General features: G+C 35.2%; 1 protein-coding gene across 2 annotated transcripts in view; it reads right to left on the bottom strand.

The window, feature by feature from the left end:
• LOC113526284 (inactive N-acetylated-alpha-linked acidic dipeptidase-like protein 2) overlaps positions 1–19,268 on the bottom strand; it is a 243,522-nt gene that overhangs the window by 116,671 nt on the left and 107,583 nt on the right. For both annotated transcript variants that reach the window (XM_053238111.1, XM_053238112.1), the window contains exons 3-4: positions 10,094–10,358; positions 1,069–1,188 (exon numbers count right to left, since the gene is read on the bottom strand). In XM_053238111.1, the coding sequence (XP_053094086.1) occupies positions 1,069–1,188; positions 10,094–10,358 (385 nt within the window). The remainder of the gene's footprint in view (positions 1–1,068; positions 1,189–10,093; positions 10,359–19,268) is intronic.

The following is a 19,268-nucleotide window of genomic DNA, read 5'->3' as shown; positions in this document are numbered from 1 at the left end:
ACACTGATAGTCACAAGTCTTTCAACACCTGCAGTTGATTGTTTATTAAAGTGTTTTTTATTTATTTATTTATTTATTTATTTATTTAATTTTATTTTTTGCCACAGTCCAAACAAAATGACATAGAATAATAATCCAGTAAGGAAACCTAAATCTTTGTGAACGCTATTAACTGTTCGCACTTACAGATACAAATAGGATGCTAAATTAATGCTTATTTAACAGAAGACATAGTTGGAGGGCGAAACCTGTTAAGCCTATATATAAATAAAATATTCATTGATAGTAGTGTTAATAAATGTAAAACATAAATTGTAACATACTGTTAAAAAAGGGCAGGATGGTCAGCATGGGCTTTTTCTCACTGAATCAAAAAAATGTAGTCAGCATCCATAGGGAGGTCATTAAACATGTAGGTAACATCAAATTGAGGATAATCCATAATCAGTAACAATAATACGGGCACAAATCCAAAAATCAGTGTAGATGCGGGACAGGAAATAAGGCTCAGAAATGCACAAATACAATCGATGAGATGTTGGGAAGATACAAAGATACAGTAGGGTACAAATAGACTAATCAAGGACTTAACACAGAAAAGATGAACCCAACCAACCAAAGACAGGACAGAGGCGGAGACAAATATGAACAAAAGCACGTGGAGGAAAAGGAACATGTATAAGCAGCATTCACTGCTCTGGGAGAGGGAATCTGTGACATAAGTACTGTATGTAATGCTAGCGATTACAGTAGATCCAGATGGTTCCAATAAAATAAAGTCTTTTCTCACATTTCTCAATTCACTAAACACTTAATAATCAACATTTCCTGATTCAGTTATACCTATTGGTTTCTCCATTAGTAAGGCAACAGTTCTGACTGGAATATTACATCATATCCTTTTCAAGTGTTCAATCAATATTAAATACATGCATGGTAATTATAAGCCTAGTTACCAACTAACGCGTTTCAGTGACTCTTACTGCCTCATAATAAATCATCAATACAAAATCTCAAAACCTCTGACAGTACTTTATAATGTGAAGATAGAAATTTTTTTAAACATACCGTATTGAGTAAAGGTACTGGTCCAATTTTAAGCAGTGCTATTTTATTGGTCACGTTTATCTCAGTTTGGAATAGTCTCAAATCTTCAGAACTTCCATACTGTACATCCACCAATTCTGCCTTAGGAGAGAAAATAGATTAGACATAGATTATTTTTTTCAGCCACATTAGAATGCCAAATAGGTCTGAATTCATCAGTGGAGGATTTATATCAGCCTTTAGATAATTAGGTTTTATTTATATAGCACATTTAACAATAGACATTGTCACAAAGCAGCTTTACAGAAATCCAGATGTAGATTTAGATCTATAATGAGCAAGCCAGAAATGACGGCGGCAGACAGAACCATCCTTATCTGAGTCAGAATATAAATCATTACAGCATATATTTGTATAAAAGTGAAGTCAAACAGTATTAAGTGTGTTGAACGGATGTTCAGTATGAATGTATTGTAAGTATAAGAACGCTGGGATTATACACATCCATAACGTATTACACGTTATAATTATTTATGAAACAGTGTTATAGAGTATAGCAAAGTTTGAATTATTGGCATTTATAAAATGTTAACAGAATGCATTATAAGCAATATTTATAAGACATTATCTCCAATACTAAATAAATGCAATACATTAAGTCATAGACATCTTGACAAGTTTTGTAGTATGATTTCTCTGGTATAATTTATTTGTTAAAATAAATCAAGATAGTTCTTATGATGCATTATACAAAGGTCCTTTGGTTCTGGTAATAATGTGTTATGAATTCAACAGGTCAGCACCTCCAGAAGAAAGAAGACCAGCTGAGAGCAACCAACCAAACATACATCTTATGCCCTAAAGTCTCAAAAACAAACCTGAGTCATGATCAACTAATATCATTAACAATTCCTAATGCATAATAACATGCAATGCATTTTCATAATTAATTATAGCTGTGTTTAATACATTCTGAATGCTTTATAACATGATATGAATATGTTCATAGTTATAACTTTTCATAGTAACTGTATGTTACTGAATATTACTTTTTTACACTGGCAATGTGTTACACACTTATTATAATGCTTCATATTAATATTTCATAATGCATAATAGATTTGAATTTATATCTTTTCATCACTGTTCATCACACAACCCTGGGCATTCTTTATAGATGACTGATTTCAGTGTAATACTGTCATGATTTTCAGACAGCAAGGCACCATTGGCGTCCAGAATCCAACAATTTCACCAGTAAACCTTTAATCATATATTTTTAGGAGTGTATGGGTGTTTGGTAGATAAGAAAAAAACAGCTAAGAGCCCTGCCAAGGAGGTCAAGGAAGTTATATTTCTATATTGGTACATATATTCAGAGAAAGGAAATTGAGGCACCAAGATTAAGAAAAGCTTATTTTTTTCCCTAAACTTCTCTTCCTCCAACGCTTCAAGAAGCAGTTGATGCTGCTGCACAAGGTTTGAATCCTTTTTTTTTTTATTATTTTTTTTAAAGAAATCTGCATGAAAGAAACACGAAAGAGGCTGGGTGAACACAACCAACCAAACCTACATCTTATGCCCCAAAGTCTCAAAAACAAAGCTGACTTGAGAGCAGTGTAGACTCTGGTAATTTGGGGACAATGGTGTCTGCATATCTCACTATAAAAGTCTTTCTATTATCTAAGCTGTGTCTGGTTTATTAAGGGATTTTATTTGAAGCTGCTATCCTTATCAGGATATTCAAGTCAGGAACTGTAAACAGACATGACACTGCCAGTGTAAAGGTAGCAGGACAGTGTAGGTGCAGTGATGTATCAGCTTCTCCTGAGAAAGGGGGTGATGTAAGGAATAAAACTTGACGATCCGTGCTGTTATAGGGAAATAATTCACGACGAGATGGTATGATACAGCCTGACTTGAAGCTGACCTGAAGTGGATTATTTTCCACTTTCCACTTTTCCATATAGCAGCATGGACCAAAATGTTTTATTCCTCTTAAATCACAGTGAGCTGTCAGCAATTACAATTTCTTATTCATTATTGAACAACATGTCATATTCTTTAATCATTTATAGTTACATTTAATGTTGTGGAATGTTATTGCGACAAGTTAGTTGCTGTTATCACTGACTGATTGTTAGTGCCGACACTGAGACTCTTTAAATAAATGATGTTAATTAAATGTCTCCTATTAGAAAACTTCACCATATCAATGAGTTTTTCTTTAAATATGCAGTACGTATTTAAGTATATGTTATTAAATAACATGCTTTTAATTAGTCATTATTAGGCTTATGTAGAGCATTTGCTATACAAGTCCCTGTGAATTAGCTCTTATTATATAAATGATACTGTATTATAATAAGTGCATTAATATAAACCTGTTATTTGAATTACAGCTGTATCGTTATAGAAAATTAATCAATACCTTGTCAGTCAGAGTTGAGAATTCAATTACACTATGGTATAAATTTTTTAAAGATGTTTTCAGACATTCTTATGTTTCTTACATGCATACTAAATTCTTTATTCCCTCAATTTCGAATTAAGAATGATTAGTAGTTGAAGAAGTGAAAGAAATCTCTAGTGCAGCAAAGCTGAGATGCTATTTAAGGGCTGAAAATGGAGTAGAAAGGCATTATCTTTCCTCAATTCATTTGTCAGCAGAACTAAATGAAATGCAATTCCAGAGAGAAGAACAACATATTGTTTGGATTGGCAGAACTACAATGCTATGGACATGGGATATTTATAACATGTGTCAGCGCTGGCATCATACAATGTTCTCTCTAACTCTGCTCTAGAGGCAGATAAATTAGAAAAGGATTAGATGTGCACCAAGAAGCTGTCATGAAGGTAATGATGTTAATGAGGGCATTCATAACACAAAGCAGTTTGGTTCTGTTCACAAATCATCTCACACCCCCATCTCTGATTTTCTCTGATCTGCTTTATTGATGATCATGGAAGAATCAATTGAAAGTTCTACAAAACAGAGTTTTCAATGATAGCCACCATCATGCATTTTTAGGTAAATAGAGTGAATGGAGTCAGGCCTGTAGAAGATATTTACATCCATTTAACCTTTGAGCAATAGTTCAAGAGTGTAGATTTGGATATGAACAGTAGCAACATGTTTCTACCTGTCTCAATGGAGCACTGAATTGGCCCTGCCAATATTTTAATGATATATAAACAGCTACTGAAATTGTTACATTGACCTCTAACTCTCTTCAGATCTTAATTTGAGGAGACAGCACCATTTAGAAAATATTAGGAGCAAGAGAGAATGAGCTGAATAAAGTGAGCTAGCTGCTAAATCAACCAAATATCAGGCACTCCTGTCCCTGGCTGGGGGAATTCCGATCAGTCCCAACCACTCCAATGGACACTCTTGACCAACCTTGCCCACGTCCATGGACACTCTTGACAAATTCTGCCTGCTCCTGTAGACTTTCTTGCCCAATCCTACCAGCTCCTGTAGACACTCTTGACAAATCCTGCCTGCTCCTATGGACACTCTTTACTAATCCCACCAGCACCTGCCAACACTCTTGACCAATCCTGTCCAGTCCCACAAACATTCATGACCAATCCCACCAGCTCCTAAAAACACTCTTGACCAATCTGATCTGGGGTGCGTTTCCCAAAAGCATCGTTAGCCAAATACGATCGCAAATTCTGTCGTTATCAACATAGTTCAACGATTTGGTGTTTCCTGAAACCATACTCTGTTCTCATGGGCACTGACCCTTCCTGCCTGCTTCCACAGACACTCTTGACCAATCCTACCAGCTCTCAGGAACACTGTTGACAAATCCCACCAGCTCCCTGGGACACTTGACCAATTCTACCAGCTCCTGCAAAGTTTGAAATTGTTGGTGTAATCCAGGTGTTATACACCCCTGTCATTCCTTGTCATTCAGAACCTGCTGTCAATCACTGCCTCTGGTGGTTACTGCCCAATCAATGTGCAACAAACAAATTATCTAGGTTTTCCAATAAAAGACTACTAGCATATACTTTTCTAATCAAGTCATAGTCTAGTCCCACATTGATACCCTATAGATTTGCATTTCTCACTTTGGGAGTTTTTACTTGTCAGTGTTGCACTGACTTGCTAATTAGAAATCTAAATCTCCTACTAGATTTCAAAGAAGCTGCTTTGCAACATGTCTGTTGTTAAAAGTGCTATACAAATGAAATTTATTTGAATAACATAGACTAGCTAGTTAACTTTAGCAAACCAGCAACCCAATGCTGTCACCTAAGATTACTAACAGGTTACCAATTTATTTCTTAATTGTAAGACAATATAAAATTGGTTTAGATTTGAAAACTGGTCAGTCTCAGTATTGGAATTTCTATCCACATACAGTACATATGTATCTATGGAGAATACAGAATAAAAGTATAGAAGAAACTGTTAAAACAGCTTTTTGAAAACTGTTAAACATGTTAAAATCAAAGCCACACCCTGGCTGAAATGCAATAAAAGGTTCACTTTGGAATAAACATAGTTACTTTTCTAGGTAAATATCCATAAAAGAAAACATTGTGGTTGGTTTCCTTACATAACCCTCAGTAAATGTGCACAATATTTTTCTTTTATATTTATTCATTCAGCGGAAAGTTTGAACAAATTGCCTTTAAACATTTCCACAAACAGCCAAGAAATAACAGACAATGCCACAACTAAACACACATGGCTTAGTTGTAGCAAATGGTAGTACTCAAGAGAGCTATCAGTCGTAGAAAAGTCAGCTAATTGTAAATAAATCATTTTGCATACTCACATTTACACACATATGTACACACACCTGTTCATCAATGGCACAAAAGGACAATTGCACTTTGGTAATAGGAGTTAATGAGATTCTGTTGGGCTTCGTGCAGAACTACTAAACAAATTTAAATTCATAGCGCCTACATTAAGCTTCTATTGAGTCCTCAAGGATGAAACTGGCACACAGCTGGATAATGTGGTGGCACACACTTAGCTCTCTAAATGACTTTTATACAGAGTGAATACACAGTCGAAAGCAGCTCTGTCTCTTTCTGTTTCATTCTCTACCACAGTGGCAGCTTTACACATAGACGGATAGATTCTGAGACTACCCTTGTTAAATCAATGGCTAAATAACATGTATCAGGGAGAAAAAACCCTTCAATTAATAAGCAAACGACAATGTTCCCAATATAAGTTGATCGGTTACCAAATCCAATTTTAAAAGGAGCCAGGAAAAAAAAGCATACTATCAGACCTTAGCTACCCAACAGTTCTTTCTCTCCTTGAAATTAAAACCAGTAATTGCATTGTGGCAGGACCCGATCGTTGCTAATCTGCTGTGGGAAGAAAGTGAGCTGAGGATAAAGCTCATTGAAACTGATTACCCAAGGGACAACCCCATCCTGAACACGCTCCTAATGTATTACTGACCACTGCAGAAGTTAATCCTTGAATTGAAATAAAAAGGAATTACTGGATGAAATACAGTACAACGTTTTGTTTGGCTACAGAATTTTCTCTTTTTTATTGATTAGAATGACTATCTATTTGTGTAGATGGAAGAATGTAAAACAGATGTAAAAAAGTGTATAATCATTGTTATGATTAATTTTTTTTGAGGAGACATTTATTTAGTATGTTTGGAAGGAGTATCCAGTGTCAGTGCTTTGCAAAACGGATTGTAAAAAAAAAAAAAAAAAAAAAAAAAAACATTGTATAATCATTGTTATGATGAATTTTTCATGAAGTAGCATTTATTTAGCATTTTTGGAAGGAGTCTCCAGTGTCAGTGCTTTGTACTGTAATTGTCAGAGGTAAAGCTGTTACTTTTCTGACTTTGTGGTTTCTAGATAACTTGACAAGCTGTGTTTCTTTGTCTTATTAACTTTAAGAGAGAGCTAATGGTTGTTTACAGCTGCTATAATTATAGTGATAAAAGGAACAACATTTTTTTCAACAACATTAAACATAACCCTGAACATAATAAAAGTATCATATGTTGTTCTTTAATAAATAAACAATTGTTAGGTTTGGAAAAGTGCCATGGTATATGAGGAATAAAACACTACGGGACATGAAGTTATTGGAAATAACACAACAGTGCTTTATTTCAGGCTGCATCACACCACAGTGTCATTGATTATTTTCCTAGAAGCATGTCCCACCATGTTTTATTCTTTACTTAATTCATTGATCATATAAACAAATCCTTTCCCAATCCATATGTATGCTGTAGTTAAACAAACTTACTGTAGAATGAAAATAACTATATACAGTCAGCTCCATAAGTATTTGGACAGTGACACAATTTTCATAATTTCGCCTCTGTACACCACAATGGATTTGAACTGAAGCATTCAAAATGTGAAATGTGAAAGTGTAGACTTTCAGCTTTAGTTCAAGGGGTTTAACAAAAATTTTGGTTAAACCCCTTGATAATTGATTGATGAGCAGTTTAATGGCCAGATATGGCCCGTTTCCTCTTTATTTTATGACAAATTAAGGAGATAAAAGGTCTGGAGTTGATTCCAAGTGCTGAAAAAGTGCTGTATTTGTTAGCTGTTCATGGGTCTCACTAAGTGGTCCAAAGAGGAGTCGATGCAAGTTTAGGAGGACATCATTAGGCTGAAAAATAACAAAACAGACCTATCAGAGATAGCAGAAACTTTAGGAGTGGCCAAATTAACAATCTGGTACATTCTTAAAAATAATGAATGCACTAGCGAGACCGCAGAAGACAACTAAAGAGGATGATTGCAGAATTCTTTCCTTAGTAAAGAATAACCCCTTCACAACATCTAACCAAGTCAAGAACACTCTCAAGGATGTAGGCATTGTCAAAGTCTACAATCAAGAAACGCCTTCATGAATGTAAATACAGACGGTTTACTTCAAGATGCAAACCACTGGTAACACTCAAGAACACAAAGGCCAGATTAGACTTTGCTAAAAAAAAAAAAAAAAAAAAAAAAGCTTCGTGAAAAAGCCTGGCCAGTTCTGATGCAAGATTAACCAGAATGATGGGAAGAGAAGAGTATGGAGAAGGAAAGGAAGGGCTCATGATCCAAGCATACCACATCATCTGTCAAACATGGTGAAGGCAGTGTTATGGCATGGGCATATATGGCTACCAATGGAACTGGGTCACTGGTGTTTATTGATGATGTGACTGCTGATAGAAGTAATAGGATGAATTCTGAAGTGTATAGAGCTGTACTTTCTGCTAAGATTCAGTCAAAAGCTGCAAAACTTATAGGACTGATAGAACTCACAGTACAGATGGATAATGACCCAAAACATACCACGAAAGCAACCCAAGAGCTGGGAAAAGAATGTTCTTAAATGGCCAGGTCAGTCATCTGACCTCAACCCAACTGACCATGATTTTCAGTTACTGAAGACCAAACTGAAGGCAGCTGCAGTAAAGGCCTGGCAAAGCATCTCAAGGGAGGAAATAGCATTTGGTGATGTCCATGGGTTCCAGATTTCAGGCAGTTATTGACTGCAAGAATTTGCATCCAAATATTAAAAATAATCCTCATATTTATAATTATGTTAGTTTGTCCAATTACTTTTGAGCCTGTGTAAATGGAAGGACTGTGTAAAAAAATGGCTGTAATTCCTAAACGGTTAACACAATATTTTTGTTATACCCCTTGAATTAAAGCTGAAACTCTACACTTCAATCACATCTTGATTTCTTCATTTCAAATCCATTATGGTGGTGTACAGAGGCAAAATTACAAAAACTGTGTCATTGTCCAAATACATATGGACCTGATTGTATTTACACCAGTGTTTACAAAATTGAATGTTTTGTGCCCTTAAATCTGTAATGTTAATCTATTTATACTGCAAAAGCAAAAACCCAGTCCTGGAGCAATAGTGATGCTGTGACCAAAGTATAAGCAGGTAATGAACCTGCAATAATCTGAATTTAATCAAATGTACTAGAATCTTAATGTCTTATCTGTTTCAACTACACTAATGTGTTCTGTCTGTGACTGTTATTTAGAACTCATTAAACTTCTTTAATTTGTTGCTTCTTAGCTGAGATTCAATTTGCTGCCTCACAGGGGGAAAACAAGTTATCAAAAAGGTACTTTTCATAAAATATTCAGTTGATTAAAATTGAAATTAGGGAGGAGATGAAAAGGTGGCTAAAAAAAATTAAAGTTTATAACCTGCAGCGTTCATAATTGATGACCATGTATAAGTCATTTATAAACTACTCTTGTAGACTCATAACTACTTAAAATCAATATCAGTGGTGGCCATGAATATAATATTCATAATAATAAAGCATGCATCAGTTTTGAACACATCAATCAGTATGTTTGTATCAGTATGTGGGTAATTTTTAACATGCTGCATGGCATGGAATCATAAAGTAGACATAATGTGTGATTCTCAGTGACCTCTGAGGGATGGGATGCAGGATTCAGTCGTATTACTATAAGCTCCCCAGGCATTTCATCGATCAAAGTGAGCTATATTTGTTTTTTGCTGCTGATTGTTAGATATTGCAAATGTGGTTTCTATCAAAGCCTCAGTGGGCACTCTGAAAAGCAGCAGCTCAATGATAGATGACTGACCCCTTATTTGGCGAACAGACTTCAAAGACAGGATAAGTCAGAATTACTGCTAAATGCATCATTTTCGTCATTGAATCCTTTTAAGATGTCTCGTGCTGGACTTGAAAGGTGTTAATAGACTTTAAGAGATTTTCATTCACTTCTCCAGAGAAAGAGATCGCATCATCTAAAAATAGTGTAACTATCGTTCATTCCTGTGATGTGAACTGAATAGCATAATGGCTTTGCATTAACTTTCCAACTGGAGGACATATTCAGTGCCTGAGAAGTCCATTAAACTTCTCTTATTTGCTGCACTTTGACATTCTGTGAAGTAGAGAGGACAAGCAAGGCCATAATGCACGTTTTTACAGTAAATACTTGAGGCCTTTGAGTGTGACTTTGCTATGACCTTGGACTTTATAAGCAGCAAACAAGTAATACTGTGTTTTTTCTGTACCTCTAGACTTCCCACAGATGAGTAGGCTGCAAAGGCAAAGGACTCATTAATGGATATGGTGGTCTTTGTGTCACAGCTTGCTCCACTGGGCAGGAAACACTGCTTATTTGCCATATCAGTGATGGTATTCGGTAAGGATCCAGGAGAGCTGATGAGGACGGTGTAATTGATTATCTGGACGTTCTTCAGTCCAAACTCCTCCCAGCGTTGGGCGAGATACTTCACCCGGGCTTTCTCACTGAGTCTGGATAAGGAATCAAATTCCCTGTGGGGTTGGATGAAGAAAGAAGACATATTGATACATCTGTCTGTCATATTGAAAGCAGTCTCATAAGGCACTTAACAAAACCCTGATGAATATGCACAAGGCTCATCATCATTAGCTGAATCAGTACTGATTCACTGTTGGCTTTTGCTTAACACTGGCATTCATTAAAGGTATTTACACACTCTGTTGATGTGATAGCACCAATGAGCCACTACAAGAAGCCTGGGACTTAAAACAGACCTCTGTAATTTAGATTTTGGACAAGCTTCAGTTAACATAACTGATGAATACTGCTGTCCCTAGATGCATTTGTCTTCACACTCAGTGGAAGCACTATATTAAAAATGATATCAGGAAGAGAGAGTGAATTATCAATATGGAGTGTAACATAAAGCATGGAAATAAAGCTGTGCCTGTGTAACTTCATGTATTATGCAGATATTATGACAAATTGCACTATAGCATTGTAATTTCCAACTTATGTTGGGAAAGTTTCAAATTTGTAATATCACACTCTGTTATTTTAGGACAGCTAGGTGGCAGCTTCACCCACTAATTTGCTAAAAAAGAAAAAAAAAAAAAAAAAAAAAGGGGGCACAAAAATCAGCAGAGCACAGCATCTGGGCCTTTGCTCTGATTTTACAAATAGTATATAGTGACTGAAGCACAGAAACATAAATATTTATTGACCTTCATATTAATGGTATTTTAAGATATTAATATTAGGGGAAATAAAACAATTTGAATTATATTATTCAGTAAAAGTTGTGTTTTCTAATAACAGGTAAGCCCTGAAAACACATATATATATCTGCTGTAACCAGGACCATAACCAGTTTTTAAATATAAAATAATAATAATAAAAAAAAAAATCTGGTGAAGTCCACATTACAGAAATGTTTCATAGTTAATATTTCATAATACAGAACAATTATAAAGAACAAAAACAGTACAATTCAATTCAATTCAGTCTTATGTGTGCTTTTATTACTCCCCATTATCACTGAACAGTTGGGTCTTTTCTTTCAAAAGAGCAACAGAGCAAAGCTGTAATTGAAGAACTTTTCATATTTCTCAAAAATGACACAGTAAATTGATTTCATATTAAAGGCCCTCATAGGATAAGAGATCCATTATTTTCAAAACGTCAAAATCTTACAGAGCATTTTTTAAATTTTGCTTTGCACTTTTTTCAAAATTGCCACAACTGATTCCATAGTAAAGAACAAGTACAGATCTTTCCATTAATAAATTATCTATTTTTATCTACTTTTGATACATAATGGAACTGAGATGTTCGTTTTTTTAATATTTTATAGCCATAACAAAAATGGACTTTTTTGTTGAACTTATGCAAAATGAACATTCTATTCTAGGACAAAGGTGGTATGTACAGCAATTAATAGTAAAGCTATTCACTCAGCTTTTTTTTTTTACACATACACAATGTATAATTGCTCTTTTTCATAATCTATTAAACTATTAAACATGAACCGACATAAACTGTATCAATGAATAAAAAATGCATCACTCAGAATGAACAGATAAATTACAGAATGAACAGAATCAAATAGGATGTGCACTTTTTTGTCTACCTGAGATTTTTTTCACCCAGTGTTTTCCAGTGCTTAATAAAATAAATAAATAAATAAATAAAAACATACATAAATAAACCCTTCTTGTTTAGGCCACACCCACTTTGGGTTTAAATCTGAAACAGAAACAAATAATTGGAGCAGATACAGATAGTGGCATTGTGTTCCACCCCTAGATTTTTTTTTTTTTTTAAGAATCCAGAATTAGACCATGTAGCATCCACATTTTTATTACACCAAATGTGTTCAGGAGAGAGTGTTTCTATTTACCTTACTTTTTATTTCTTTATCATCAAAGACTCACGAGGGCATTGTGCTGTCCTTGCTCCAAGACAATAAAATACAAAGATGAATGAAATCCAACAACCTCCAAAACCTTCCAATCAAACAGATTGCTAACGTTTTCCCTCTGCCAATATGATACAGCCCTCAACAGTACAATTCAATTCAATTCAGTCTTATTCATGTGCGTTTTTATTACTCGCCATCATCACTGAACAGCTATACACCTGGGTCTTTTCTTCCAAAAGAGCAACACAGCATAGCTGTAATTGAAGAAGCTTTCCAAGTGTGACATTCTGCCAAAGGGAATGTTTCACTGTGCTGATGTACAGCACATCTTAACAATGAGTCTGTAAATCAGAATTTATATGTGTTCTCAAAACAAAAACAAACCTATTAGGAATATTATAATAGTATAGTAGCAGTAAAGTAGGAATATAATATTTTCATTATGAGCGATGTGCTATTGTTAACATTTTATGAGACATATGAATTATTTTAATGTTCACAAAATTAAATGGAAATCAAATTTATAACACTGTTATGAAGCACCACGCATACCTTCTACAAACGTCTGTACAAACTTCCTAGATAAAAAGTACCAATCTTTAAACATGTACGGTAGACAAAACAGTCACTAACATTATGAAGGCTGCTGTTTCGCATGAAAAAAAAAAAAGAAAGTATGACAGTTTACAATTTCCTTATAAAACTGCACAAATTGCGCCTTGGACTACTGATGCATTGTTAAAAAGCCTTTTTTTTTTACTGTTTACTGCTCTTTATAATGTTTTTTTTTTATGTCAATGTTTAATTTAATTATTTTTGAGGACATCTTTAATTTATAGCATTTCTTTGGATGTGCCTTTGCAAGAAGTTGGAACAGTACTGAATGTACAGAAAAACTTACAAAAAAACATCTAATGTCACCTTATGAGTTTTGGCATAAGCTTTTCATGAATTCTCCAGCACATCTACATAAATGTTTTTTTGTTTATTATTTTTTTTTTTTGGAATGCTTATATGTATATGTAATGAAGGCTTAAACTGTTCATAGGGATTATGAAGACCCTATCATTTATATAAAGTGTTACAGAAAGATCATGCTTAAAATCGGGAACAGCAACTTTTGAACTGATGCCATATAGATTTTATTCACTATTAATATTTTAACATGGAATTTAACTGAAATTGACACAACTGAAATGCTGTACTATTGCTGAGGACCAAAATTATACAATCTACTAATTCTTTATAGTGACGTGATCATTATGTCAAAATATATGCCATACTGTCTCAGAATATTCAGAAGGTTTCTCACAATAGTGACATTATTACCACAGTAATGTTAGTTATATATCAAGAATTCACAGCACATTCAAACCTCTGAGGTCAATAGTGTTTAAAATAAGAGAGAAAGGGTTTTATTTACATATTCCTGGATGAACAGAACACAATAATGTTTACACTATTATGCATTCATGTTGCAGGCTATTTGAAACAGTTTTTGACTGTTTTCACCTTAATTAAGGCAATAATTATGTATATCTGTGGCGACATGACACTTCTGTGAGTCTCATTGAGAACTTGTTGTGGTTATCAAGAACAATTATCATATGCAAAAGCATTATTTATATTGTTTTCTCCCCTAATTTGTGACATAACTGATGCAGTTATTCTTTGTAAATCACTAACAAACATCATTTATCCAATTGTTTACACAAAATAATACTCATTATTCAAGACAGCAGCAAAGTAAGGCCTAAATATCTTGCTAAAAAAAATACATTTCTTTGTCTTTTTCATTTTGTCAACAGGTGATTCAAACTACTGCACATAAGTAAGATATATAGAGTCTCTAGAGTTTACACAAAATAATTCAAAACACAGACTGACCTGTTGATGAGTGAAGTCTAAGCAGAATGGCCAGACTGGTTACAACTGACAGGAAATCTAGAGTAATTCAAATAATCACTCTTTGCATCCATGGTGAGCGGAAAAGCATCTCAAAACACAACATGCCGAACCTTCAGGCAGATGGGTTACAACAGCAGAAGACCACACTGGTTTTCTCTCCAGTCAGCCAACAACAGAAATCTGAAGTTATAGTGGGCACAGGCTCACCGAAACTGGAATATTGAAGATTGGAAAAAGACCAGGTATCCTTTTCTTCAGCTAATTACATTATTTATGATTAAAAACAGATTGACCTTCTCCATATCAACCTAATTAGTTTCTTCACAATTCTAAATGCCAAACATAAAACAAAATCTATTTATGAGAGTGAACCATGTATACACATTTGCACTTATCATTTAGTTTTAAAATATTCAGTTTTCTACATTTTTGCTACATTATTGTTCATTTAATTTCTGCCAGTTAAGCAAGGTGAAGAACATTTGGCTCATCAATTCAAGGCCAACTTCTCGACCATCTGTTTACCCTATCACTAGACATTGCATAATATTAATAACAAAAAAAAAAACCTTTGTGTTCCACATTTAAAATTCTGTCAAATTCAGCAAAAGTAAATTTCAATCAGTCTAAACTGCACTGTAGCTTTGAACCGAAACAGAATGGAGGATAGTGAAGCTCATGGCATGGTGTACAGAAGAAAAACAGAAATGTCTGGGTTGATGCCCACACAGCAGGGCGACATGCTCAACAGCTTGCCCTGGTGTTGGATACCCACTCCACAGCCTAGGGAAGAAGCACTGTGCTCTCACACAAGCCGAGCTTAAAGACTGCTGTCGGCCCAAGTTTTCCATGATGGCACACTTTTCATTTGGTGCCATCTGTTGTTGAGGAAAATATAGATATCATGGTAAAGCATCCCCAAGCTCGTGCGGAGAAAGAAAACCAAACATTTTCACAAAACCTGTCTCAAGGCAATTGTGAGGGGATTTTGGTTGTCTGTGTTTTGAAATGATTATCCTGTCAAACTAGATGTATTGTATTAGTGTCAACATAGCTCATGTTCGCTTCATGTTCTCTGCAGTTTGTTCTCTTGTTACAGTGAATGTGAGGGAGTAAGTGTTGAAGTCTAACTCCTCACTACTGACATTTAAGCAAGTTAATTAAATGCGGTTGAGCAGATTTGATTGACAGGTGGTGTATCCTTCTTGCCAGTGAAGGTGGTCACTAGAGGTTGCTTAGGCAGAGGCTATGCCACTTGACAGAATCTGTCTGGCTGGCTATTGAACTGTGTCAGAATGTTATTATGGATGATAATACCAGCAGCAATGAACCCTGCGCCATATAAAAAGTGTTCAGGCTTTACTTTACCCATGAGTCCCTGGAGAGGCTTGTAGTGTTTAAGGACACAAAGCCAAAGATGACAGATATTTGTGGAATCCTGCAGTTAAAAGAAACAATGGCTGACCTCACTGCTCTTCTGCTACCAAAGCTCTGATTTTAAAATGAATAATAAATTTATTGGAGCTAATCTATTAATTGAAATTAAAGTCCCATCCCAGGTGTAAGTGTGTTTTCAAGTTTGCACATAGCACAAAATTAATCTTGTACCACTTACTTGCATCCTCTTCCACCTGCAAATTCAATATTAAGTGAAAGAAGTCTGCCTACACAGTGATAGGCAGGAGCCACAGCCAATCAGGGGAGAGTGGGAAAAACTAGTGAATAATAGATGATAGTTAGCTATTTTCTCAACTCAGATATTTTCGGATGAGAGTTAGCAATTCGAGCAATTCTTTTTATCCTCTGGGAAGGATTTTAGCTTACTGTATGTGCTAATACTATCTGGTTGTGCCAAAAATTTGTGACAAGCTTGAGAACAAAAAACACAGATTTGAAAACTTCTGGAAATAAAAATATACACTAAATCGGACAAGGTGTTGTTTTGTTCTGTACACTATATATTAGCTAGCAAGCTAGAGTTAGCATGCTAGCAGTGTGTAAGTCTATGCCTTCAGTCTGCAGTCGTGTACCCAGTGCAGTGTGAGATTACAGTAGAGTGAGCAATCCTATTCCCTTCAAACAGAGATTATAATTTAACTAGCTAGCTAACATTAGGTGAATAGTTTTATAGGTTATGTGCTGTTTATGATATGAGCACAATTACACTGCAGAAGGTTGGCGATGCATGGGCATTTCTGCTTGATCAGGCAGTCTAGTAAGTGTTAACCAGTTGGTGGTAAATAAAGCCAAGTTCCTGTTGAGAAGTTTTGTGCTTTCATCTGGTATTTGGAAACTGTGACAGTTACATTAATGTGCACAATAAAGTTATTTTATTCTCCTAACACTTCTGTAATATTGAACAATCATAAGTCACATATACATGAGCTGCATCCCAAACTGCATACTATCATACTAAATAGTGTGTCACTACACCTTTGGTGTGATAACTATTTAGGCATTCTACTTAGTCTGCATTGTGTTATTTGGGACACAGCCTTAAATTCTATCTGAATGTATGCATACTCAGTCATGAGATTAATGCATGCAGTGGTAGAAGAACCTATGTTATGAAATTTTATTTCAATATATCTTGCAATAGCATTTTTTATTTCTACCAGAGAAGGTGAAATTCCAAAATCTTACATCCTGTAGCAACAAATTAAAGATAAACCCTTTAAATCATTGCCAGTGGTTGAGATTAACCTAGGCTAGGTAGTCTTGTCATTGGTACAAGCAAGTTTTATAGGGTTAACAAACTAAAACTGCACAAAAGCTACACCATATTACAACACGTAACTAATCCTTATAATATAGAAAATCAACAAGATCTCTAACAATCAGTAGATCTGATAATACTGTTCATTCGCTGTAGGTAGGAATGTACATAGAGTATGCATACAATAAGGTCTTTTTTGATGCTGAAATACAAGGCCATTATTCTAAAAGAGGGAGGTGGAAGAAGCCTTTGGAAACCCTACAAGAGTCTTAGAGCATTACAATAAATTACATTATGGAAGAGGTTTTTTGCTACCCATAACCAAGCTAATGACCTTCAATGGACAGAAAAATCAATAGGCTAGAAAACAAAGTGTGCTCATTTACTGTGGATAAGCAGGCTACATATGTATGCATGCAACTTGGTTTTCTTTGCTGTTATTTAACAAGGTCATCATTCAAAAAGAGAAGGCGGTGATACCTTCAGAGTAGGAGTATATGTCTTTCTGTATTTCTAGCATTCTGTATCTCTTATTGTAAGTGACTCAACATAGTTGAAAAAAGTACGGTAGTCATGCCAAATTGTCCAGTAACTCTTTTTGTGTGTTGGATATTTATAATACCTTAGAAAGGCATTCATAATGTTATATATCTGTCAAATTACCCCTCTAAACATATGACCCAATTCCCAAATTGGCAAGTGCTACTTGCACTTGGTTCCTTGTCCTCTATGTGTTTCTGTTTTTATGATGCTATGTGCCTTTGTTTTGGTTCTTGTCCTGTCTCTGCCCTTGTCCTTGTGTACCTGTTCTGTGTTTAGCCCCTAATTATGAGGATGGGTTCCCTTTTGATTCTGGTTCCTCTCAAGGTTTCCTCCTCATATCATCTTAGGGAGTTTTTGTTCTTGCCACCATTGTGTCTGGCTTGCTCATTAGGGATAAATTTAAAATTTATATCCTGTAAAGCTTCTTTGTAACAATGTTTATTGTTAAAAGCACTATACAAATAAAATTTATTTGAATCAAATTAATTGGTCTATTTATTTCCTTTTGTTCCTTTGTCTCATTGCAAAGTCTCCAAGCATTTCTGAGCCTTGAGCTTTATAGTTTGTTTTCCATGTTCTGAATCTCATCTGTATTACTGTTCTGTATTACTGTTTATGATCATGGATTAAAATGACACCTCCCCCCCCTTCCCCCAATGGATTTTACCATGATTGTTGGATTTGTCCTCATAACTATTATGCCAAGCACCTGCACTTATGTCCAGCATCATCAAGTTAAATGTTACAATATTATACATACTAACTAATAAGGTCTAGTAAAAACTTTTACAAAGGCTCATACGTACCTAGTTTTTGCATGCATGACACTTAAAACATAAAACATTATTTCATAATATCAGTTTACTTAACATGTTATATATGCTCATAAGAACATTGTAAGTGCTAATGTTATAATAGACTATAACATAGGCTCTGGCAGAGTAACTGCACTGCAACTTATAATGCATATATAATGCAATATTTCTTTTTTTCCTTAATTTGTACTGAATTCCTAGAACCGTACTATGAATATTGTACCAGTAAACTCTTGTCTTATCTGTTTATCAACAATGACAACCATAGTTAGTACAGAGCAAAATCCCCAGTTTTGAATCATCACCTATAGTGTTTATATATGTCCAATTGTGCACACTAAGAGTTAATTCAACACGCTATCTCAATATCAGCACATTCTGGAGTGTTTTATTCCTCTTATACCACAGCAAATGTTTCGCAGTGTTTATTGATCAAACAGTGGACTCTAAAGTGTGCTTTCCTGAGTAGATTAGGGGAAGAATATCTATGGCTAGAGCTATCACATTGTTTCTTAAACACTTGATCATGGATAAGCAGGCTAGGAGCTTTCAAAACAATTATTTATTATACAATTTGCAAGTTTTTGGCCTGGACACATGCAGAGTGTTATACACATCTCTAATGGACAGATCAAATAGAGAGAGAGAGAGAAGAAGAAGCAGAATGTACACCAGTTGTCAAAGCAGTCAGAAGAAATCGATAAAAACAAAGGTGAACTCCACCCGAACTCCTCAGAAACTAGATAAAAGGCAACATTTTCCTTTCAAGACGTAGGCCAAACACACTGTCTGATGGCAGGAAGACAATTGCATGGTTAATGTAAAGTGATGCCTAAGCGTGCCTGTGATCACCTCTTCTCATTGAGTCAATCCATCCCATTTGGAAGTGGTGACACATAGCTGGGTTTACAGTGATAAAGAAAGGCTTGCGGGGTCTCACAAGGGAGTCAAGCAGGCGTGCTTAGTTAATGACAGGCTTCCAGGGCTTGCTGAGAGCTACGTGAGCCCCATGGGAAAGGCAAAATGAAGTGATGTAGTG

Source organism: Pangasianodon hypophthalmus, chromosome 11 (assembly GCF_027358585.1).
Source record: "Pangasianodon hypophthalmus isolate fPanHyp1 chromosome 11, fPanHyp1.pri, whole genome shotgun sequence".
Lineage (NCBI taxonomy): Eukaryota > Metazoa > Chordata > Actinopteri > Siluriformes > Pangasiidae > Pangasianodon > Pangasianodon hypophthalmus.
Note: the sequence above shows the minus strand (reverse complement) of the source record. Positions and strands in the feature narration are given on the sequence as shown.